This window comes from Cervus canadensis, chromosome 5 (assembly GCF_019320065.1).
Source record: "Cervus canadensis isolate Bull #8, Minnesota chromosome 5, ASM1932006v1, whole genome shotgun sequence".
Lineage (NCBI taxonomy): Eukaryota > Metazoa > Chordata > Mammalia > Artiodactyla > Cervidae > Cervus > Cervus canadensis.
Window position 1 is genome coordinate 24,992,802 of NC_057390.1, and position 26,125 is coordinate 25,018,926.

Sequence of the window (26,125 nt, forward strand, 5' to 3'; positions counted from 1 at the left end):
GTCCATTTCCTTCCAGGTGGAAGATAGAAACTCTGATATTCTCTTCCTTGCCATTAAACCTTTCAGAATATAAGGAACTCACTATTCCCTGACCTTTGGGATTTTTACAAACATCAGCCTGCAGTTCAGAATACAGACAAGAAACTGACCAAGGAAAACATGCCTCCAAATGAACAGGATATAAACAAAGCTGTAAGTAGGTAATTAATGGCAGGGACTCCCCTCACTCTGCTTCTCTGATAACAATCTGGTATCTTATCAGCAGGTCTTTTATCTGGAAGGATTCACTGTGTTCTGCTGCCTGGAATTATTCTGGGAGGGGACAGAGACAAGCTTTCATCTTGGAATGGAAATGGAACCACATCTAGAAGGGGTGAGGAAGACTCAAAGCTGTAAAAAGACCTCCTGGTCTTTCCCTGCCAGCAAGGAGAGGTAAATAGAAAATAGGATGCCCTGTTTCAGGAAATGCATGGCAGCGAGTTCTGATGGGGAAGAAGCCACTGTGGTCCTCTCCTAGGCAAAGTGCAATCTGTTTTCGCCCCAGGTTCTACACCCTATGGTCACCACTGGCCTTATCCCAGCTCTAACACTGCACCCAACCAATGTCTCTTCCTGTCAAAATCAAAGAAACTTGAACAATATAATTCATTCTATGGTTTAAATGACCAATAATACCTTAAAGTGTTATATCTCACTATGAGATGTCCATTTTAGAAGGGATCAGAGCTTCTCCAATAGCTCAGCAGGTAAAGAATCTGCCTGCCATGCAGGAGATGTGGGTTTGATCTCTGGATCAGGAAGATTCCCTGGAGAAGGAAATGGCAACCCACTCCAGTATTCTTGCCTGAAAAATCCCACGGACAGCGGAGCCTGGGAGGCTACAAACCATGGGGTCACAAAGAGTCGGAAATGAGTGAGTGACTGAGCACAAAACCCATATACTTGATGAATAAAAGACTACCTGTAAAACTTCAAGATTCACCTCAAAAGGGAAGAGGCATCTGAGAAAACTGGGTGGGTAAAAGGCACTGCTCTCAAATCATTCCATACAGGTTTCAACTGCACTGGGGGTGAAGCTGGTCTGGGTGAATAAAGTGGGTTAAAATCTGGCTCTACGTGTGAGTATGGGTGTACATATTAACTAGGAGTAGAACATGTTCCCTAATCCTTCCAAACACGGCCACTCCACTCAGACCTCATAACATGCTGTGGATTAATTGTGGAAGCACTCGGGAAAAACAGGGCTTTGAATTCCCCCCTCCTACATAGAACCTGGGAATATTTATCCAAGGTTGAGCCAGGGTGGCTGGCCAACTCCAAAACCCACAGCCTGGGGCTGATGAACTAGAGCACAGACTGCCCAGTGAGACTACTGCCCTTCTGTTAGGCTGTGGCGCAATCCTGTGAAGCCCCCTAGGTTCGGATCCTGGGCCCTCACAACGGTTCCCAGTGGCGCAGACCAGGGGGAGGGCATTAGGAGACTGCTCTGCTGGTCAGTTTTCTATGGGGAATTCTAGCAGGACACAACATTTTAAAGTTGCTACTTTAGGGACGTGTTCAACCATGCAACAGAATGCAAATCCCTCTCTAGTCTTTTCAAGTTTTCCCTAAGTCCAGTTTTCATTCTGGCTATGAATTAAATTCTGATGTCTTAAATCATGCAGAAAAAAAAAGGGGGGGTGGGTAAGAAGTGACTGAATTATATTAATTATAAGGCACTGAAGCTCAGCTAGAAAATAAGAATTACATTTCTTAAGTTTCTCTTCACTAGACTTATGTAGGTTAACAGAAGAGTTTTACTTTTCATTTTATCAAAGCTGAAAAGAAGCTGAGCCTTAAACTCTGGCTTCACTGGAAAAAGAGATTCTTCTGGGGGGAAAAAAATGAATAATCAGTCAAGCAGAAAACAAACTAGCACTACTCACCCATCACGCAAAAGGATAGTTTAAGAGACTCACTTGTTCAGCGTTTGAAAATATTTTCTACACACTGCTTTGTAAATTATTTTCTCGTTGGTATGACACATCCTTTAGTAACAATCCAGCTTTCCTTGGCTACCTAGATATATTTCCATAGTTTCTATCAAAACAGATGGCTTTTTCCTGTATGATTGCAATTATCAAAAAGGAGCAGGCTTATTGACATAGCATCACCCTTCATACATATAGACATGTTGCTAATGCTCTGGAGACTGTATAGACCAAACAGAAAATCTCATTCATGTGGGCCTGACTAATTTTGATTTTGCGATTATTCAGACTGAGGCTGAGCTGAAGTTTACCTCTGGGACTGAGAGTTTCATTGAAAACTGGGAGAAATGTGGCCATCTCTTGGGGACTGGTGGCCAGGACATAAATATCCCAAACCAGGAAATTTTCCCTGATGCAAAACAAAACAGAACGCAAGTCACCGGGCACGTCTCACACATCTCACTCTCAGCGTGCCCTTCAGCAGGGCTGGCAAGGAACTTTTGGTTCGTGAAGAAAGGAAGTGGTACTTTGCACATGAAAAATACAAAACTGATGAATAAAGGGGGATTTCAATCCGACTCAGAGGCTTCACGGTGTGGCATGTCAACTTATACGTTAACCAGATGCTACAGTCGCCTACCCATCAGCAAGCGGTTCCCTAAATTTACTACGTACCATTTGGAGTAATGAAACTTTCATTTTATAATCTTCAGGAATTTGAACACTTCACTGATTCAAACTTGCCTTTTAAGGCTCCTTTTCAAGTGTAGGATTACCACATAAAAAAACATTGGCAATTTTTAAAAATTTCAACATATATTGATACCTTTATGATACTATTTTCTAAGAGAGTAAAAGGAGGATGATCTTGTAAGGTTCTGTGTATGAAAGTATATTGTAAACTTCAACTTTATATAAATGCTTGTTAATATTTTTTTTTTTCTTATTCTTTCAACAACCCTGAAGGTTTTCAAAATTATGTTAAGTTTTAACAGTAAAAACTTAGGTAAAGTCAGATGGAAAATATATGTTCTAATTATTTAAAAAGTATGCCTAAGGAGCAGCCCAAACATAATCTCATGAAGATTTTATGCTTCTTAGCCTCAAGACACATTTTTTCTTTGCTAAGACACTTATAACTAACTGTGCAACGACCCTCGATTCCCTATTATAAGGACAATTTCTTTTGTAAGAAATTCTCAGTGTTTCTCAAGAATCTCAGAAATTCAGCTGAACCAGTTTTATTCAGCAACCTGTCACAATCACTTGGGCTTAACAGCAAGTTTTTCCTCCCTTCTACTGATTTCAGACTAGAAGAAGAGAACACTGCGAGAGCAATGCCCAAGGAGCTCAGAGGAGAGCTCTCTCAAGAAAGCAGAGTGAGTCCAACTGTTTGTTATTTAATGGCAAGTTAATCCTGGCATGTTGAGAACTAGCTTGCCACACCCCACAGATGGAGCATTGTGAACGGAGGAGCAAAAGAGCGAATTGTAGTATTAAGTGCTAGCGTAGTTAAGGGAGTGGCAAAGAGCAGAGGTGCTGGAGCCATACTGCTTGGTTCCAATAAACACTAGCCTTAGCACTTCAGAGCAGTATGACCTATGGCAGCGGGCTCCAACCTTTTTGGCATCAGGGACCAGTTTCGTGGAAGACCATTTTTCCATGGACTGCGGTGGGGGTGGGGGTGGTGGTTTCAGGATGATTCAAGCACAGTAGGGCTTGCGCTCTTATGAGAATCTAATGCTGCCGCTGGTCTGACAGTAGGCGGAGCTGAGGCAGTAACAGGAGCAATGGAGAGTGGCTGTAAATACAGATGAAGCTTCACTGGCTCACCTGCCACTCACCTCCTGCAGCCCGGTTTTTAATAGGCCACAGGACAGTACTGGTTTGTGGCCTGGGGGTTGGGCACCCTGACCTAGGGCACATTTCTAAACTTCCCACTGCCCAACTTGCCCTCTCTGTAGGATATAGGATGGGAATAATAATGTTAGGGACCTCAGAGTGCTGTCATGATGAAATGAGTTGGTGTGCATTCAGTGTTTAGCCCATAGTAAACATCTGCTAATTATTATCACATCACTAATTATATGGAAAAACTTAGAGTAAAGATGATAGGGATAAAGAGCTAACACAGCACAAAGGACATCCCGTTTTGCCAAAATTCTTATCTTTCTGACGCTTCCCTTTATCATGCCAGATCCATAATCGATGCTTACAGTTGAGTAAACAAATAAACAGATCCATCCCTGACTCCTTAATGAATCCGTTTTTGACTGGGAACACATTCTGCTCACTCCTTTGGGCCTTAACTTTTTCATTTCCAAAGAAAGTTACCAACAGCTGCCACCTGCTACCTCAAACTGATGATCATCAGTGTAAGGAAAAAAGCTGACCATTTCAAACTTACTGGCGGGATATCAAAAGTCAACGACTTTTTAAGCCAACTTTCCTTTGTTATTGAGTTCATATGAACACAGTCAATAATACTGGAAGGATATTCCATAATATCCTGAGTTCTGTTTCCTTTCAAAGAAGTCTTCTGACTCCAGTTAGTCAGAGGGAATGTGTGGACACTGGGCTAGGCCCTAAGAGATGGCCAAACCTCAGGGTGCAGAGGAACTCCTTGGGGTAAACTGCTGACTTTTAGATATCAATGGCCATACAGAAGGAGCTGTCCAACAGAAAGTTGAGTCTATGATTTCATACACGTTCTAGATCTAGGACTGACTCTTCAACATATGTGAGTTGCCAGCCGGAGAAGTACCGTACAGGTAAAGTGAACAAAGAAAAGAGTGGAGAACAGGACAAAGAGGTACACCAGCATTTGGGAGGCAGTGTGAGGAAGGGGCCCTAAAAGAGGAAGAAGAAACAAAGGCCAAAGAAGGCCACAGAGGAAGAGCATCTTGAAAAGCCAGTGCACAAGAGTGTCAAATACCAGAGAAAGATCCAGAAAGATAAAGACTGAAAAGCGTCCAGTGGCTTTTGTAATGAAGAGGTCACTCCTATTTCACCTTTGTCAGTGAAGCTTCAGTGAAGTTGTGGAAGAAGCATCCAGGCTGCAGTGATGTAAGGAATGAATAAGAGGGGAGGAAACGGAGACTGTGAACACAGACAACCTTTTCCAAGAGCCTGGCTGTAAAACGAGAGAAAGCACCATGGTGGGAGGTAGAGTGGGTGTCTCCATGGAGAGATCCATGCCTGATGGACTATTCCATCTTCTCTTGTAACAAAGAGGTGATAAAGGTAGGGGGCTTGGGTTTGGGCAACGACACAAAGGAGGCCCTCAGCAAATATATGCAATGGCTGGACAACCAGGAGATGAAGAGCACTTACAAAAGAAAGTGAAAGACAAGAATAAAAGCCCTTGTTGCTGCGTGGAGGAGGGGCAAGACGAGAAGTCAGGACTCTCAATGCTCAAGGTGAGTGAGGAAAATAAGACACAAGGGGAAAGTCAAGAAATGCGAGGGTGAATGTATCTGATGCAGCTGATGTGACTACTGCAGCTTGATTAAAACAAGAAAATTATAAATAGACTGGTAAGGGTCAAGGTCCAGAGAAGAGGGAGGGGAAAACACTGCTCCAATCAGAGAAAGATAATCAAAACATGGCATGTCGTTCATTCTCCTTGTGCTCATTTTAAGCCTACTGTAATTCCTCTTTACCTTATACTCTATTCCCTAATTTGGACTTTTTTGCCTAAAGAGAAAAACATACAGTTTTGATCCTAAAATGTTCCCTACCATGTAGGAGAAGATGACTTCCAATTAGTTGGCATTTGGGGCTTGGTCCTCTCAAATCTTCAATTCAGCATTAAAAATGCCTGCTGAGCACTTTGGCTATAATTTTTGAGACAACAATTAAGACTCAGGAAATAAAGGTTCCTTAAGGGAAAACGTGATTAAAATGTTTTACAATTTAAATATTACTACATCTGTATTAATTTCCCCATTACTATTCATCATTACCAGAAGACCTGGAAATGGAACATCTAGATAAAATATTATTCATAATTAAAGTTGCCAAAGATTCACTGTAAATGGTTTCTCCTGTTAAGAGCCAAACCATTTATTTTGTGAATTTCCTGGGTCACCCATGATTCAAGCAAAGCGAAGCTCTTTATGATAAATTCCAAGTTATGAATCACAAAACTCTGTTACAGTCTTCCTCTTGTTAGATCTCACTGTCTACAGAACGGACAGCATGACTTTCTTCTCCTCTCGTAAGAGCTACTAACCTGCCTAGGAGATTTCTAAAAGTCCTTCCGATGGCACATTGAATTCCTGTGTTTTTTCCTCTTGTGCTACTAGGCAAAGCCTCCTGAATTGCTCCACCCCACTGGTGCTCCCCTCTTGCTTATAGGCCCTCAATCCTTAGTATACCTGCCACACAGTTAAGTGTTTCATAGGCTTTCCAGCTGGCCCAGTGGTAAAGAATCTGCCTGCCAATGCGGGAGACTCAGGAAACAGGGGCTCGACTCCTGGATCAAGAAGATCCCCTGGAGAGGGAAATGGCTGCCCACTTCATTCACCACTTTAATCTCTTGCCTGGAGAATCCCATGGACAGAGGGGCCTAGTGGGCCACAGTCCACCGGGTCACAAAGATTCAGACATGACTGAGCACGCACTGGTGCACATGCTCACACACACACACACACACACACAGAGTATGGCAGGTCAGGTTCACAAGTGTGGGTTTTATCTCACTAGCTAGATCACAAGTTCTTCAAGAATGAAGACCTTTTTCCTTTACTTTGCATCTTACCCAAGACCTCATGCTAGATAGGTATACAATGGATGTTTAACTACTACCTGGTAAATCTATTAACTGATTGGGTTCTAAGTTTGAGAGTGAATGGCCTCAATAGGCCATGGATTATCATCATTGTCAGAAATTTCACCTAAGAATGAGGCTGTTTGCAGATCAAATCACTTGTTCTAACATGACCTGAACTGGCCTGTTGAAGTAACAGATAATGCTGCAGAAAAGCTGGTCCTTACAAGTTTTGTTTTTCTAGCTTGCTTTGTCAATGCATTCCACAAGAGGTGAACTCCTCATTCCTTTTGCTCAAAAACATATTTAAAAAATGGTCTTAAAGAGATCTGGCACCAGAGACAGAAGTTGGCGAGGCCCCTCTCTAGGAACTGAGATATAAAAATCAGTGACAGATGACAGAGTATCTTTTTAGGCCAGAACTCTTTGCAAAAGAGCTGCACAATGCAGAAAATATGATTTCATTCCACACACTGAACCTCAGCTACCCCTGGGTAGAATCTGGAAATTCAGAAGGCCATGAGCAAAAAAAAAAAAAAGAAAAAAAAAGCCCTCCAAATCAAGCACTAGCTAGGCAGGACCATGGTCAAAAGGAGACCGAGTAGATAGCTGCCCAAACTGGGATTTCACCAGCAAAAGGAAACCACCTTCCAACTCTGGTTTTAGGTCCTCCCTTATGTAAGGCTCCACATTCCATTACCTAGATTCACCACTTTAATTCAAAATGTATGTCTGTGTAATACAGCAAATAGTACCAAGTCACATCTGTATGAAAGGAAAGAGTGGGCACAAGTTTGACTTACAGGCAAAGCGGAACACTGAGTGCTCTAGAAAGCCCTGAGTGGAATGAACATCTGCACCTTGACAGTCTTGCTCAAAGCCTGGCCTCGAGTCACATCACTAAAATCAGAATCAGGGTTTCTACAGATTAATGGGATGGCAGGTGCCTTTTTTTTTTTTTTTTACCAGACCATTGTTAACAGATCAGGATGGTACAGGGAAAACTCCTAACCTTTAATCCTGTCCCCTAAGGTTCATGGAATTTAGCAGTAACCATGGGAGGGGTGGAGTCCCACACCTCTAGGCTGGCCAGCAGGAGGAAGTGCTATAGTAACAGAACCAGAAAACCCTTACTTTCAATATTTTTACTAGTAACGGGCTAGAGTCTGCAACTTTCTTATTCTCTCAACAGCCATCTCAATCTGAAGGAGATTATTCAGGAAATTTGAACAACAAAGAGTTATCTATTTTAATCACTCTTCAGAAAAGCATCTCTGACTTTTCTCAAAGACTCAGATGTTCCTTGTACTTGTCAGAAAACAAATGTGGCTTAAGTCAGCATCTGGAATGGAGAAAAATATACAACTACACACACAAAAAAGATAATTAAATTAATAAGGAATCCTTTTCAGACATAACATCTCATACGCCAAAAAAAATGTTTTCAGAACTATCCAGAACAAAGTTATAGAAGTGACTTAGAAGCTAAATTTAAGTGGATTAACTGCTAGAGGGCACCATGCAGGAGACCATCATGACCTGTGGTCCATGCCAAGAATGACACCCCAACTGGCTGATGGAAGAACCCATGGATAAAAACGTACAAATAAAAAATGTGTTGCAGGTTTAGAGGCAGGTTTATTATTTCACTGCACATTTACAATCTACGGCTGGGTTGTTCAGCAATTCTGAAATAAGACACCTCAAAAAGATGCCTTGCTGGTCATCTACCCCAACCTCAGATGCATTGCAGAAATCCTTTCAAAATATACACAACATGTGATCAGTTTTCCTTGATGACTTTCAATGACCAGCAGCTCAGTCTTATGGAAATCTCCTGGTTCTCTTGATGCAGAATGCAAACTTTCACAAATTCGTCCTTCTATTAAAGTCTGAAATCCGTCTCCTACTTTCCCATTGTCAGCACAAGACAGAAATTATGTACCTTCTGCCACATGGTGGCCTCTCAGCTACATAAAGGCCATTACTGTGTTGCCTCTAACTAGTCTTTTTCAGTCTAACTATTTCCAGATGTTTTAGCTTCCTTCTCATCTTGGTCACCTCCTCTGGATAAATATTAGTTTATCAGTGGCCCTCCTAAAATGGGAAGCCCAGAGCACAGTAACACAACAGCAGAATGATGTGGGTTTAGTCTGACCAGAAGAGTTCAGGAGGACTACAGCAATCACTACCTAGAAGTAGCAACTGTGTTATATGCTTCCTCAGGGCTCACCAGGAAAACCCATTCCCCAAGATTTTTTCATAAAAACTGCTATGAAGCCAACAGCTCTCATTCTATATATGTGCAATTTTGACTTAAAAAAAAAAATCAGAACCTGAAACATATCTCTATTAAATGTTATCTTAATAGTCTCAGCCCATCAAACCAGTTTTCCAAGGCTACTGTGAAATCACATTTTTCAGCTATGATTTTGACACAAGATACATCCAGTAAAAAACTGAGCTTAGAGAATAACATGACAACCAATTGCCCAAAACCCAGCTTAAGAACACATCACAAACAAAACAAACTTATAGTATATACTTCCTTTCATTCCCTTCCTTCCAAGCTTCATAAAAGTAATGGCTACGAGCCTGAATTTGTCACTCCTATGCTTAAAGACTGTTTTGAATTTGAGTCCATCACCAATTATATTTGTTGCATGAAAACCTAATAAGCACACAGTCTAGTCTGTCTTCATTTTAAGTAATTCAAATGCTGAATAAAGCAGCACTGTCCTCATCTATCAGACTCGTAATCCCATCAAAACAATGAGGTGGCTCAGGCATGACTAATTCTTTGGGAATCCTTACTAGCTCTCAGCAAATAAAGTATGAAGTACTTGCAAGTCATACATCAGATGATCCAGTCTGAAACAACCAATATCAACACAAGTGTTTGGTCACTGATAAAAATATGCCTTTCTCTCTCTTCTGAAATCTTTCTGCAAGCTTGGAGGATAACAATCTCATTCCACACATCCCCCAAATTATTGACTTGGTTCTAGGCTAACCTGCACCCAAGGCTATAAGTTATCTAGGTCCATGGATTTGCCTTTACCCAGAAGAGACAGTATTCTTTTTCTGTTACCTCACCTACATCTGGCTTCAGGGCCTTCCTTCCAGTTTATTGGCAGAGACAAAATTAAAGCAGGAGTTAAAAAAAAAACTGCCCTCTTTCTATCACCATTATATTATCAACCCCTTCATCTCTCTAAAATTTTTCTTAACAAGCAAACTAAGGTGCTTTTATCTGCTATTTTATAGTCAGGGTTGTCCCCATTATACAGACTGACAGCCTGAAGCACTGAGGGGCCCCCTATTCATCCCACGTTAATCTGGGAGGTTTTCCCCCACATGTTTTGGTTTGCGTACAATTCTTCAACCTCCCTCTCCTCTTGTCAGTCCAGGCTCCTCTCATTTCGCTCTAAAGCCTACAGCAGGGCAGCTGCAAGGTGGGCCTCCAGATCTCTTGACTGGACAGCAGTCATGGAGGAGGAGTTCACAGTTCAGGAAGGTCTCAGGTCACAGGCTTACAAGGCCAAAGAAGACCATGGCAGGTTTGATCCCTGGGTCAGGAAGATCCCCTGGAGGAGGGCATGGCACCCCACTCCAGTATTCCTGCCTGGAGAATCCCATGCACAGAGGAGCCTGAGGGGCTACAGTCCATAGCATCACAAAGAGTAAGACACAACCTAGAATGAAGGGAATGAGCATACAGCACAATGTCCTTAAGTTGACAGAAAAGGAAACCGAGGATCAGAGAGGTGAAGTCAAAATAAAAGCAAATGTCAGAGCTCACATTAGAACACAAGGCTCCTCAAAGGTAAGGAAAAACACAAAAACGGGCTGAGCCTCCTTTCTACATAACCCGTAACCAGTGGGATATGAAATATGGCTCCAGCATTGTAGGACTAGGAGCCCCTAAAGTACTTCACAGATAGACAGATATGCTAAGGCACAAAATGTCTCATTTCACAGTTTCATTTTGGGGTTAATAATTCAGTCTCTGAGACAAAACTGGGGCTAGGCAGAAAAAGGTACCAAAAAGGAAAAACAAACCCACAAAATCCACAGCTGCTTCTCCATGGAAAGAGATTACAATTTATTTGGAGGGAATAAGCATTGAGCATATACATTACAATAAAATACAGTAATGATGAATAACAAGAGGTTTAAATTAATGCTAGAGCTGTTCAGGGGGAGAGAGGATTAGGAGCTGGGGTAGAGAGAAAGGGAGGTGGATATGTCTTCTTTCCCAGCAGTGTCTCAGCAGCACTTCTCTCTCTATAAAGCAAAACCTGCCTTCTACTTATCTACAAGGATTCTGGGAAGACATAACAGATAGAAATGTATAGCCTTGGAGGAAAGTTCCTAGTATAATCACAAATGAAGGTGGAAGCCAACTATGGTCTACTGCAAAAACCCCAACTCTATACAAATAAGATCTTTCAACTTCATAACATGGGTAAGGAATAAAGTAATAATCCTTGCATTATGCAACTTTCAAGGAAAAGAAAACAAGAGTCACTGTTATTTCCCAATATCACTGGCTTAACAGGCCTACATCTTAGTTTTTGTACTCCCGACCCCTCCTTTCTAAGACTGGTACAGTCAAAAGGTTCCATGAAATATTTTTAAAATACATAAAATGCATATTTTTCCATTTTTGTTTTGGTTGTTGACTAGATGTTTCGATATTGCAACTAAAAAAATTTCCACTGCATAGGTTGCTATGGGTGATTTCCACTGCCACGTGTTTAATTAAGATTGTATGGTTGTTTGTACCTCAAAATTTTTCAGAAAAAGAAAAGCAGATTTCACTGAAAATTTACCTTAAGTGAAAAATGATTGAAACAAGTTAGGGAAAAATATACTGAAAGTCATTTGCCATGAAAATAAGTCAAAAAGGGGGAGGGTGAGAGATCATTTTGAAAGCATCCCAGAGTGAATAGAAGGCAATGGAGGTATTTCTCCCACTGGGGATTAGTGCAATGAGTCTGATGCTGAGATCTCAATTCTCTGCAACGGAAGGCACTTTCTGCCTCACACACACAGGTGCCACACTGGCCCAGGGAGGGTACAGAGCCTTGTTCAAGAGTCACAGCTAGTGAACAGTGGCAATGCTTAATAAGAACAAAGTCTCTTGAGTCCAGGGCCTTGGTTCTGTTCAGGACCCCATGCTCTATCATCTATGTTTGGGGCATATTTGGTTTCCTACTGCTCATTGATTCAAACTTGAAACTTGCTTGTGAAATTCCAAGGTGTATATCCGAGATGTTTTGGTCTCTAGAAAGCCCCAGACAAGTGGGCTCTAGCGAACTGTATTCAGGGAGCTAGTTGGGGTCCCTTTTAAAGCATGAGTCACTCTGCTTTGTGGATTCTGACTGAAGAGTGAATGGCCTTAAGTTGAAGGCATCAACTTTGCATGGAAAAGATCTGGATCCAGCACACCACTGGGGACATAAAATATACTGGATTCTTTAAAAAAAAAAAAAAAAAACCTTGTAAACAAAACACTGGAATTAACATGATCATTTCTGATCCAAGATGATGCAGCAAATCATAGCTGCACACACACATAACTGTGGAAGATCCAAACCAGAAATTTCTAAGATTTAAGTTAACAGAGACAAAAGCTTAGATTCCTAAACGTGGAATGAGGGACAAAGATAACAAGTAATACAAACACCTCATAGAGAGGAAGGAAATGGCAGGTAAGTATATGTAAATCAAAAGGAAATAAAAAGTTGTCATTTGAGCTTTTAATCTTCTCATTGTACAACTGATTCACTGTAGCACAGTGAGAGCAACCTTTGTGCTACTCCCACTAGCTGAAAAATTTCTCTTCAGCTAAACTCAGAGTATCTGAGAGCCTGATAAGATCTCTTCCAAGAACATGAATTAATATTAGCAATGCAACAAAAATAAAACACTGCCCATCCACTTGTGTGCATACAGCAACCTCTTTGTCTTATCCTAAGTCAATGCAGCCCAATCTTCACCATGATTAGAACCACAAATACCACCTGGATTGGCAGGTTTTCTGATCAATCTTTCACTTTCTTCATGAATAATTTTCTCAGAAGTAATTTATCAATAAATCAAATGTGTGCAGTTTTACCAAATTCACTATTTTTTAAAAATCTGTTTATAGTTCATCTCCCCAATGGGATGTGAACATTTTAGAGTAGTACAAGGCTGTCCTGGCAGTAGGTTGATGAAACTGCAAACTGGGTTTTCTAACTTTAAAATTAGGATCTTCTCACCATCTTTTCAAGAAAGAACAGCCAGGCTTCTTTTATCCTGGGCCATAGATGGCCCCATTACCCCAAGCAATGATCCCAGAGATGTGAGTCTGAGAGAAAGGTTGCCCCAAAGCAAGCCACCGCCACCCCTGGAAGAGTGAGGTCAGAAACATCACACTGCTATAGGGGCACAACTTCTACACTGTGACTTCAGCCTGCACTCAGATTCACTGACTGGATGTAGGCTCTGAATGGCTCCTAGTTGCATAAATTTCAGGGCCCTTGGGCCTACTCAGTGTAGCTACAACTCTTTACTATATACAAAAGGGAGCTGGATGTTTTGCTGTAATTGAAAGAGAACACCCTTCACTCTTGACAAAAAGCCCTGCAGTCTGGGTTTCATCTTCTAACTCTATAGCTGCCTTGCTCTCTGAACCTCAATTTCCTCAACAGGTAAAGAGGGGTGTAACACTTCCTCTCGGTGTCTCTATAAGAAAAATGCCCAGTTCGGTGCCTGGCCAACAGTGGAGGCTCAGCAAAGGTTGGTCTGCTCCCTACTGACTTCTCTGCTCAGGATACTTTCTTGCTGTTCTCTGCATTCCTGGATCAAAAGCTACTTCTAATAAACCTCCCAAACAGTCTAACCAAGTTCCAAGTATGACCCTACTACTGAACAGTTTATTAAAATCATCTCTCTCTGTGTGGTTCTGATCATGTTTAAGTTCTCAAATTTAATCTTGCTTCTCAAAGTGTGATCTGCAGGCCAGCAGCATCAGTATTACCTGGAAGTCTGTGGGAAATGCAGAAACTTAGGTCCCACCCCAGGCCTACTTAATCACAATTTATGAGACCCTACCTCAAGTGATATGTTTACATTTCAAAGTGCTCTGAATATAGGTGTAGTAGTATAAGCATTCTGTTTAAAACGTAAACTAATAAATAACAGGAAGGATACTTTCAAAGTAGTCACTTCTGGTTTCTAGGATGTAACACATGTCAGACTGACTGATGATAAGCTTCCACAAACTAAATGTTTTCAACACAGGATGATGAAGTTCTAAAGCCTGTCTTTGTTTCTAATGTACACTGTCATTCTATAGATGGGCCTCCCCCCACCATCAACTTTCTGAAATATTTTTTAGCTCTTTCCAGCTATATGTGAAAGTACAATTTTTAAATGCTCCTGAAAGTAAAATTTATGACCCAAATTCCTCAAATGAATCACCAAATGCTGGATACGGGAGGCTGGTAACTCTGTGTATCAGGAAACAAAAACCAATCTGAGTGAGTCATCTCTGTGATCACAGATAACCCAGCCACAGCCAGGGCTTGGTGCAAACAAATGGCTACAGCAATCACACACCAGAATCTCGTGTTTAATGGTTTCTCACATTAAAGTGCAACAGTCAGCTCTGTGAAACCAGGAAGTGGAACCCAGGACACCACATAAATAACAAGCACACTCTCTTGAGTTGGTTATATTTTATCCTTCTGCTCTAAATCTATTTCAATTTTTGGCAGATATATAAAAATGAAGGTGCTGTTTTGTCAAGAGGGAAGCAGAAAGGTAAAAAGGTAACTGAGATGACAGGACTTCAGAAATATCTCATAAGAAAATTTCAGTACTTTTCAGAGGCCTATTTATTGAGGCCTTTGATCCAAAATGAAAAAGGTGATCAGAAGCTGGCAAATGTCATTACACTGAGTGTAAACTATAGTTGTTTCCATCTCACTGCATATTAATTTTGACTGGGTTTTTTAATTTATATTATCTATGTATCGAGAAACACTTACCTTTATGTTTTTACATTTTATCAATGGAAATATGTTTATTTAGCAGTAAAAGAGTACATATGGTAAAAAAAAAAAAGGAAAGTAGCAGCTGGCAAGTGTCTCAAAACAAATGAAACAGAGGATGTGGTAATAGGCTATAGAAGCAGAAATGCCTATTATCATTTAACTCCATGCATATTCTTTATGCATGCTTTTTCTCAGACACTCCAAGCTTTAAAGAGGAGATGAATGGAAAGCAAACGCATGCTGCACAGCATTGCCATTTAGATGCTACCCCTCGCAACTACCCTCCAACTCCAGAGTGAAGAGCCAGGTGTCCCCTTAAGCCCAGGAACAGGGGTGTATGCCAGAACCAAGCCTACCCCATGCTGACCAGGCTCCACACAGGGATAAGGCTATATTTATCAAAAGGGGGTATCTCCTATCAACACCACACGTCCATTAGCAGGTAGGACTCCCAGGGAACACGTCTTAAACAGTAGATAGGAGCTCCTAAACCTGTAATCTGAAAAAACTGGAGGCCAGTTGGAGGCAATGGCAGTAATTCCAGGCCCCCGCCTTCACGAGCACCCTCCCAAAGTTAAAAAAAACACAAACTATAATTTCTGAAATAGAAACAGGATTAAATAGTCCCATATAGCCCCATGCCACTCCCATTATTTGCATGCAGCATACACTACCTCATAATGAAGGGAATAAAAGGTGCCATGCTGAGAGCAGAACAGGTGCCATCCATGGGGGAAGGGTAGAGCCTCCCCAACACCAAAAGTAAGAGAAACATGCTGGGATGACGGTTTAGTTCTCCTGTATCACTGAAAAAAAAAAAAAGTATTGTACATAAAAGGTTTAAAACTTGAGGCGAAAAAAAAAAAATTGAGGCGAGGCACTGTCTTCAAACATTTTTCTCATTAAATAATTACACATTGAGTTGGCCAAAAAGTACGTTTGGGTTTTTCATATCATCTTATGGAAAACTTGAAGGAATTTTTTGGCCAACCCAATATATAAAGTGAGACTCTATGATCAGGGATAATTGTCCTTATTTGCATTTCTTTCCTCCACTCACTTCGTATCTTCTTACTGTGCAAATAAGGAAGAACTACTGGCAAAGCCGCAGACTAGGCTTTTGCACACGATTCTCTTCTCAAAGTGTATTATTTGATAACTAGAGTTTGCTGTTTTGATTTGAGCTGTTCAGACAGTAGAGAGATGCCTGTTCCAGAGTATGAAATGTGAAACTTTCAACATCCAAATGTACTTAAGAAAGCGTGAACAGTCGCTTAGCAGGGCCAGAAAAGCCTGTCTGCACAAATTACTAAAATGTGAGGAAATGTATCATAAACAGAAGTAAAAATTCATTGATGTGATTTTATTTTCTCACTACAGACAATTGGTATAAATTCATGCCAAGTGCAAAAACTGCTCAAAGAATAAAATGGCCCATGCCCTAAGATGGCCATACAAAAAATTCCACTACTAGCCACAGATTGTGATGTAAAGGACAACAGTGAACTTTTTTTTTTATTTGTCCTGATTAGAGTGGAAGCCCTCTTATTAGCTTCATTTTGTGTTTCCAGGACCGCTGGCCATCTTCACTCAAGTGGAACAGTATCATTTCTGATCATACATGACCAGATGAGTCAGCTGCAATAGGCCAGTGATTAAAAAAAACATGACAGGTGTTTGTTAAAGCAAACTCAAAGTGTAAACACTCAGGCTCCTAAATATAAGGGGAAGAAAATGATTCTTACAAGAAATCACAATATGCTTCTAAAAACCTAATTCCAGTAAAACATCGAAAACTTTAAAAGTAGGATTTGTAAAAATGTAAAATAAAATCTAAAAACCTGATTTTACATAACTTTTCAGGTACAAATCTTCAACAGAGTATCAGAAAATATGATGTAATAAAGAAGCAGGTTTTTTTTAAAAAAATCCATCTATGTTACAAGGAAGGAGTTGATTAAAAACTGTTGCCTGGAGGGAAAAATCTCAAAGTAATTCACATCCTTGATTCCACTTTGGCCCACCCTATTCTCTTCTTACCTGTCCACAGAATTGGCCACAGTTTCCAACTGTTTGAGAAGAAAGGGATAGAGTTCAGGGAAACGAGAGAAAAATTCACTCCCTGTCATTCTGTGGAGGTAGAAAAGGAGATAAATTATTATCATTTATTTCCTCAGAGTTGATAAAGCCTTTTTATTTATTCATTTTTTTAAAGAACATCAACTAAGATCATTTGTTTAAATATTTAACGAAATAAAGAACAAAACTTAACATTTGAAGAATTTAATTCTTTTGGATTTTGGAAATGTTCTTAACACAAGGAATTTTACCTCAAAATTTAAGATTACATATACTTACAGGTCTTTAATATTAAATTCTGACAGGGAAGAAATGTGCAATTTATGAAAATGCCAAATTTCCACAATTGGTTTGGACCATGAGTATAATCAGCACCTGGTTGACTGAGACTGATTCAGCTTCAGTAGTAAGCACAAACGTAAAACAAGGTTTCTGTAAGTTGGCATCAGTGACATTTTGGATGAGATAACTCCTAGTTGTGGGGGGTTATCCTGTGCAGTGTAGAAGGTTTAGCAGCCTCCATAGCTTCTACCCATGAGATGCCAGTAGCACAACACCCCTCCCCACACCAACTGACAACCAACGATATCTTTGGACATTGCCAAATGCACCCTGAGAGGAAAATAAAAGTTCCCAGTTGAGACCCACTGGTCAAGAGCAAGATCATCAGAAGACATGGCGTGTAAGGTTCTGGAGTGCCAATTTTCGAGGATTACCTTCTCCCTCTTTACAAACGCTGCTCCCTGCACTCTGACAAGATTCTGGAAATAGTTCCTCCAACTGTACAATCGACAAAAAAGCCCAAGCTAAATATGGCACTTGGTTAAATATTGTGTCTCCAAAACTATGAAGGAACTACTCTGAAGGGGTGACATACATATTCCCAAACCTACCCCTTTTATCAACTCTAGATGCATTCTCCTAAAATAAAGACCCAAAATACCATTTTTCAAAAACTGAAGCATATTTTACACACAGTGAAATGCTCACATCTTAGGTATACCATTTGGTCAATTTTCATAAATGCATACACTCATGTAATCCACCTCTATGAAGCCTGGGGAGATTTCCGTCATTCTAGAAAGTTCTCTTACACCCCTTTTCCAGTCAACTCTGAATCCCCAAAGCAACCATGATTTGATTTCTATCACCCAAATTTGGTTTTGTCTATGCTAGAATTTCATATAAATGTAATTATGCATTACATAACTTCTTGGGTCTGCCTTTTTTCCGTTCAGCATAAAACTTATGATATTCATTCATGTTATTCAATGTATCAGTAGATTCTTTTTGTTGCTTTGTATTCTACTGCATGAATATACAAGTTTGTTTATCCATCCTTCTCTTGACAGATAAGGACTGTTTCCATTTATTGGCTTTCATGAATAAAGCTGCTATGAATATTCTTGCACAAGGTTTTTTGTGGACATATATTTTTTCTTAGATAAATATCTGAGAATAAAACTGAAGTTTAATATTTTAGAAAACTGATGGTTTTCCAAAATAATTATAACATTTTATGCTCTCAACAGCAATAAGCAAGCATTCTAGTGGTTCCATATCCTTTCCAACATTTCCTGTTGTCTTTTGTTCCATTTTCGCCATTCTCATGGGTATGAAGTGGGGCTTCCCTATGATTCTGGAGAAGAGTGATTACTTTTATTTACTGCATACTTAAAAAGAATTTTTTTTATCACAGTATAATTACTTTACAGTCTTCTGTTAGGTTCTGCTGTACAGTAAAGTGAATCAGTTATAAGTATACATAGATCCCCTCTTTTTTAGATTTCCTTCCAATTTAGGTCACCACAGAGCACTGAGTAAAGTTCCCTATGCCATATAGTAGGTTCTTATTAGCTATCTATTTTCTACATAGTAGTGTATATATGTCAATCCCATTCTCCCAACTCATCCCACCCTCTTTCTTCCCCGCTTGGTATCTTAAGTTTTTTTTCTACATCTGTTGCAAACTTTGTAAACCTTACCACAACTTTATAAATGTCTTTTTATAACTATTTCATATTCAGTAAAATAAAAAATTTTTGAAGTCCTTACTCATTTCAAATTATAGATTTATTGAACATTTATTGGGCATCTTATGTAAAGAAAGCTCATTTCCTTCTTTGTACTTATATATTTTTATGGAAAAAAATTAATAAATGTTAAAAGAAATAGACTGCCCAGTGCCTCTCCTCACAGAAAACTATGCAAAAGTATCTTGGCTTTCTTCTTTAAAAAATTCAGTGAATTCAAGTACACACTTTTCGTTTGACTTTTTTCCATCAACAAATGTGCATATTACATATACTGTTGTGCACCATGATTTTTTTTCATCAAAACTTTATCTAGGGTATACACACCGAGGAAACCAGATCTGAAAGAGACACGTGCACCCCAATGTTCATCGCAGCACTGTTTATAATAGCCAGGACATGGAAGCAACCTAGATGCCCATCAGCAGATGAATGGATAAGGAAACTATGGTACATATACACCATGGAATATTACTCAGCCATTAAAAAGAATTCATTTGAATCAGTTCTAATGAGATGGATGAAAGTGGAGCCCATTATACAGAGTGAAGTAAGCCAGAAAGATGAAGACCATTACAGTATACTAACACAAATATATGGAATTTAGAAAGATGGTAATGATAACCCTATATGCAAAACAGAAACAGAGACACAGATGTGCAGAACAGACTTTTGGACTCTGTGGGAGAAGGCGAGGGTGGGATGTTCCAAGAGAACAGCATCGAAACATGTATATTATCTAGGGTGAAACAGATCACCGGCCCAGGTTGGATGCATGAGACAAGTGTTCGGACCTGGTGCACTGGGAAGACCCAGAGGGATTGGGTAGACAGGGAGGTGGGAGGGGGGATCGGGATGGGGAATACATGTAAATCCATGGCTAATTCATGTCAATGTATGACAAAAACCACTATAATATTGTAAAGTAATTAGCCTCCAACTAATAAAAATAAATGAAAAAAAAAAGTTATTTTAGAAGCATCTTCTCATAAAAAAAAAAAAAAAACTTTATCTACAAAATCATTCAATATCAGGCACCCTGATCTATTTCTTTCCATTTAATGACTGCAGAGTAAACCATATTATGGTTACGTGTGACTTAATCCCTAATGGTTAGGGCTTTTGGTTCTTACCAGTGTCTTGCTGTTTACAAAGGATGACATATATAAAATTTTTAGTTAAAAATGCAAACCTGGGTTTTGCAAGGTCAATGTTTTATTGAGGGGGAAGACAAACCAATTCCCCTACAGGCTATGCCACATTCTTTACCATCTCCAAGCAAAATGGTTAAGAATATCAGTTTCCATTTTCAGTGGAGTCATTTAAAGGTAAAACTCTAGGAGTTCAGTACTGGGATACCTGAGTACTACCTGCCCATACAGAACATCTTCATCTACACAACAATGCCTGGAGGACACATCTCCTCAAGGAATCAGTCACTAATCTCCAGCAGCCTGATATCTCTTGGGGAAGTAACAAAGATAAACATTCTCACTTAAGCAGACCATATGCTTGTTATCAACATCATCTAGAAACTGCCTTGATAAATAACTGGCCCTGCTGACCACAATACTGCCAGAGACAAGAGCTGAGGAGCTACTATTCTAAAATTAAAGTCTTTTTTTTTTTGCCATGCCACACAGCTTGTGGGATCTTAGTTCCCCAACAGAGACTGAATCCAGGTCCTCAGCAAATAGAGCACCAAGTCCTAACCACTGGACCACCAGGGAATTCCCTAAAGTCATTGTTTTAATGGAATGAAAGCAAATTACCTCATTCAGTTACTTTAACAAACATTTACCAACCAGTCTATCTTGGAGGCTATATGAAGAAGGTACATTACTCAAAGTTAACTATTTGGTGAATCCTATAACTAACTGTTTTGTTCTTAATAGCCTGGTGTGTTTCGACTAAATCTTTAAAAAAAATATTCTGTTAAAATTACTGTGTCCCTGCTTGGTGGTGAGAGACAGAAGCATCAATTATGCATCTGTCAATGTTTAAGAAAAACCAAAATTATGTTTAAAGAAGAATTCTGACCTTGTATTCAGGTATGCTGAGACACAGGAGGTGCCTTTCTATTCTAGGATTTACTTTCCAGGTAGCGTAAACTCAACTCTGCATCAGCTAACGGCTACTAATGAGTTGGCTAAATGTTTATAGAGTGTAGCCTGAAGGATATGCAATATTAACACTTCTTGTGTATTATAAAACAGAGCCTCAAGTAAGACATAAATGGATATCAAAATTAACTCAGAGGCTTATTCAAACTTCACTCACCTCTGATTCTCAACTATACCAAAAGGTCTACAGCATCTTGAATCCAGAACTTTGGCTGCTAATAAATATTAATTCCAGCCTTCAATTAACAAATGACTACATTTTATGATTATACTGAATGGAGAACCACTGTCTATAACAGTGCTTCTATGTGGAGGCAGTTTATAGGTTTTGGGCTGCCTGTATAGGTCTGTAATCTAAACTCATTTTAAAAGACGAAGGTCATGGAACCATTTTAATCCACGTTTGAATCTCCCTCCTCTGAATCCTAGAACATCTAAGTTTTTACCTTTCACTTGCTGCTTAATCAAAACTGTGTGATCATGTTTTTCTCAAGAACATAGCAAATATATATTTTTACACACCTGTATACTTCATGTTGAGCCTTATGCTAGGTCCTCAGGGAGATACTAACAATATGAGATAGCCACTGCTCTTGGAGCTAAAATCTGATTAGGAAGGCAGGCATATTTATAGACTGTAACTAAGAACATAAGGCAAACCAGTGTAAGGGTCAAATAAATGATGTTTACAGTAAGAGTACAGAGTTGGAAAAGATATCACTGGGAACTAGAAAGGCAGGGAAAGTTTTGTGGAAAACATGAAAACTAAGGTGAGTCTTGAAAACTTGGTAAGAATGGATTGAAAAGGAGAAAAGACTGCATGGGGAGGATGGGGAGGTACAGGAATCAAATGGACGGACAAGCTGGCGGGATGAAGAGAGAGCTTCATGACAGGAGAAAGCAGAACACACAGGATGACATATGGTTTTTTAGAAACTTGAATGCCAAACTAGACAGACTCACCTGCATCTTACTAGGCACTGAAAGTTTCTGAACAGGAGAGAGACGTGACAAGAGCAGACAGACTAGACTAGAGAGAGCAGAAACACTGTGGCCCCACGGACATTCACTACATGCACGCCTTTTCACTTCAACTAGAGCATTAATATCTGTAGGCATCAAGGCTTCCCTGCATCTCTCTTGATTCACGGCATAATACTCCGTACATGTTGGTTGACTGGTAAATATTATGGCAATGAATGAATTAAATAATGGTAGCCAGAGAAGAAAAAAAATTCTAATATAGTTGACTTCAAACCTATGCTTTATGCCTTTATTCTCTCAGTGACTGGTATCTATCTGACACTTAACTACTCATTCAGCTCCCAATGCACCAATCAATAGGCAAGTCTTGCCACTTTTACCACCAGAGTATATGTTGAGTCTATTTCCCACCATTCCCCCTATTTAGACCACAAGTCTGATGCCACTGTTTCTTGTCTAGAAGCTTTATCAGCCTCTCACCTGACCTCTTTGCCTCAGATCTTCCCTCTCTGTAACTCTGCTGTGATAAGAACTGTCTTTAAAATACAAACCTACGTTATGAGATTAATAGTTCCCTGGTGCTTTTTGGATTGTCTAAACTCTTCAGCCTGATTTACAAAGTTGTGCTTCTTCTGACTCACTTGTCCAGCTACTTCTGCCTCTCTACCTTCAAAACCAGCCACACAGAACTTCTTTCAGTTCTATCAACATTTCATGTTCTTTCCAGTCTCCAGATGTTGGCAAATAGACTTTCTGCTAGGAACACTTCTGCCCTCACCCACCCCATACTAACCCCAAACAATCTTTCAAGTTGGGGCTTAGGCCAACTTCTCCCAGAATACATCCCTGATGTTTCAAACGTGGGTTAGGTGCCTGACACTGGTCTTACACTATAACTTACAATCTCCCCATCATAGCATTTATGACACTCCATACGAGGAACTTCCTATTTATAAGCTTATTTCTCACACCAATTACACATTCTCCATGGGCAGAGACTAACCGTATGTATCTTATTTCTCCATAATATCTCAGGTACTAAGTATGACACTCAGTTCATAGCTGGTGAACAGTTGCTGGGTGAATGAAGCTAGAGAAAAGAGTCCTTGACAAACTCAAGGAGAAAAAGAATTATGACTTAAGATGATAACAAATAAATAATTTCCTAAAGTGCATCATTAGCTATATCTAAGGTCATTCAGAATCACCATCTCAATTAATAAACTAAGTATCTTGGCAGGGCTCAAAATGTTCTTAAACACAAATACATATTTACAAACGGTTTGATTCCACTTCCCCCAAATAAGCCGACAGGGTAATATGTTACCTCCCCAGATACAGCAAGCCCTGGAAAAGGTCAGTTTTCATTCCAATCCCAAAGAGAGGCAATGCCAAAGAATGCTCAAACTACTGCACAATTGCACTCATCTCACACACTAGTAAAGTAATGCTCAAAATTCTCCAAGCCAGGCTTCAGCAATACATGAACCGTGAACTTCCAGATGTTCAAGCTGGTTTTAGAAAAGGCAGAGGAACCAGAGATTAAATTGCCAACATCTGCTGCATCATCAAAAAAGCAAGAGCATTCCAGAAAAACATCTATTTCTGCTTTATTGACTACACCAAAGCCTTTGACTGTGTGGATCACAATAAACTGTGGAACATTCTGAAAGAGATGGGAATACCAGACCACCTGACCTGCCTCTTGAGAAATCTGCATGCAGGTCAGGAAGCACCAGTTAGAACTAGACATGGAACAACAGACTGGTTCCAAATAGGAAAAGGAGTACGTCAAGGCTGTATATTGTCACCCTGCTTATTTAACTTATATGCAGAGTACATTATGAGAAACGCTGGGCTGGAGGAAGCTGGAATCAAACCTGCTGGGAGAAATATCAATAACCTCAGATATGCAGATGACACCACCCTTATGACTGAAAGTGAAGAAGAACTAAAGAGCCTCCTGATGAAAGTGAAAGAGGAGAGTGAAAAAGGTGGCTTAAAGCTTAACACTGAGAAAACTAAAATCATGTCATCCAGTCCCATCGCTTCATGGCAAATAGATGGGGAGACAGTGGAAACAGTGGCTGACTTTATTTTGGGGGGCTCCAAAATCACTGCAGATGGTGATTGCAGCCATGAAATTAAAAGACGCTTACTCCTTGGAAGGAAAGTTATGACCAACCTAGACAGCATATTAAAAAGCAGAGACATTACTTTGCCAACAAAGGTCCGTCTTGTCAAGGCTATGGTTTTTCCAGTAGTCATGTATGGATGTGAGAGCTGGACTATAAAGAAAGCTGAGTGCCGAAGAATTGATGCTTTTGAACTGTGGTGTTGGAGAAGACTCTTGAGAGTCCCTTGGACTGCAAGGAAATCAAACCCGTCCATCCTAAAGGGAATCAGCCCTGAATATTCATTGGAAGGACTGATGTTGAAGCTGAAACTCCAAATACTTTGGCCACCTGATGCGAGGAGCTGAGTCATTTGAAAAGACCCTGATGCTGGGAAAGACTGAAGGCAGGAGAAGAAGGGGCTGACAGAGGATGAGATGGTTGGATGGCATCACCGACTTAATGGGCATGAGTTTGAGTAAACTCTGAGAGTTGGTGATGGACAGGGGGGCATGGCGTGCTGCAGTCCATGGGGTTGCAAAGAGTCGGACATGACTGAGCGACTAAACCGAAGTGGGGGTAAAATTCTCCAGTGACAAGCATTTCAAACCTGTTTACCTATGTGGCCAAAAACTAGCCCAGCGACTTTACTGGAAACGGGAGAAATGCTAAAAAGGAAAAACTGAACCTCTGTAAGTTCAATGTCCTAGAAAGACAAAGGAGAACAGCAAAAACTCTGAATGGGATAAAACAGACAGACACAGGAGAAAACAGACAGACCAGGATAGAGGGTGAGAATAATCAGCCTTAGCCTTGGGTCTGTCAGACTATACAAAAGGTGAGCTGTTCCCCATCCCACCAGGTAAGAATGATGCCAGCATAACGGATGAGAGGCTCCTGGGGAAACACAGAAGCTGCTTGAATAAGTCAACATGCCCTGCACCAAGAGTAAGGTGCCCAGAGCACAGGGTGGCTGTCATCTCCACCAAGGCGACCCTTAGCCGCCATGTTCCAGGACAGACTCCCCCTGAGTCCATCTGGGGCTGAGAACGGAAGAGGCTAGCAAGAGAGGTTTACTGAGTGAAAGAAAATGCCCGCCTGCCACCGTTTTGTTTTTATTTTAAAAGCTATTTTAAATCTATTCTAACACTTCTTATTTATTGAGGAAAATTTAGATAAATAAAGAACATTGCAAAGAAAAATCTAAAAATCACCACAATCATACTACCCAAAGTTAGCGGCCAGTCTGTCTTGATGTCTGTTCATACCTGTCTCCTCCTGATATACTGCTCTATAATCTGCTTTTTTACACTTAATGTATGAAGAACACCAGTCCACATCGATCTGAACCCATTTTGATGCAGTAGCCTCTGTGGGGTACACTCTGTGCTTCTCCTATGTTTGAACACAGGCTGGGGCACTAATCCAGACATCAACCCAGGACAACTAAGCCCTGTGTGGAGAAAGCCTCACTCCAGCACTGCCCTTTTGTCTGCACATTCCACACCTAATCTTGGTAACGCCAAGAGAGTCTAGTGTTGGACAGCATCTGGCCTTTGGTCATTTTGGTAGTCTGTGAACTCTCCCTGCCATCCAACAGCCTAGAGAAACCTTCACATGCAGCAAGCTTCTATTTCTCTTAGAGATCTGTGTCCTAATTAGTTGAAATGCCAGAAGCACACATGCTTCTGAGTTTCACACAGGACGAAAACTATCATGCAAAGAAAAGAAGTATTTGGGGAAACATGTTGAAAGTAAAAATAAGGTTATCTCCACTTCCCAGTTCCTACATATATACTCCCTATCGCTTTCAATCCTCCCAGGAAGAAGGATCAACAGAGTAATGTACAAAGGTATAAAAAGAAAAAGTTAGCAAGGGCAAGCAAAAACCTGCGGCAGCAAGGAGGTACAGAGTAAATAGCAGCAAAGGTAGAGTGTGTGCCTGGTCTTAAAAAGCCTGGACTTATTCACAGGCCATGGAGAAAACACCATAAAACTGGTCA

General features: G+C 40.3%; 1 protein-coding gene across 5 annotated transcripts in view; it reads right to left on the bottom strand.

Moving 5' to 3' along the window:
- Positions 1-26,125, bottom strand: part of THADA (THADA armadillo repeat containing) — a 326,765-nt gene that overhangs the window by 165,533 nt on the left and 135,107 nt on the right. For 4 of the 5 annotated variants that reach the window (XM_043468439.1, XM_043468436.1, XM_043468437.1 and 1 more), the window contains 2 exons: positions 16,830-16,919; positions 15,464-15,595 (listed from right to left, as the gene is read on the bottom strand). In XM_043468439.1, the coding sequence (XP_043324374.1) occupies positions 15,464-15,595; positions 16,830-16,919 (222 nt within the window). The remainder of the gene's footprint in view (positions 1-15,463; positions 15,596-16,829; positions 16,920-26,125) is intronic. The other variant, XM_043468440.1, reaches the window with a different exon arrangement.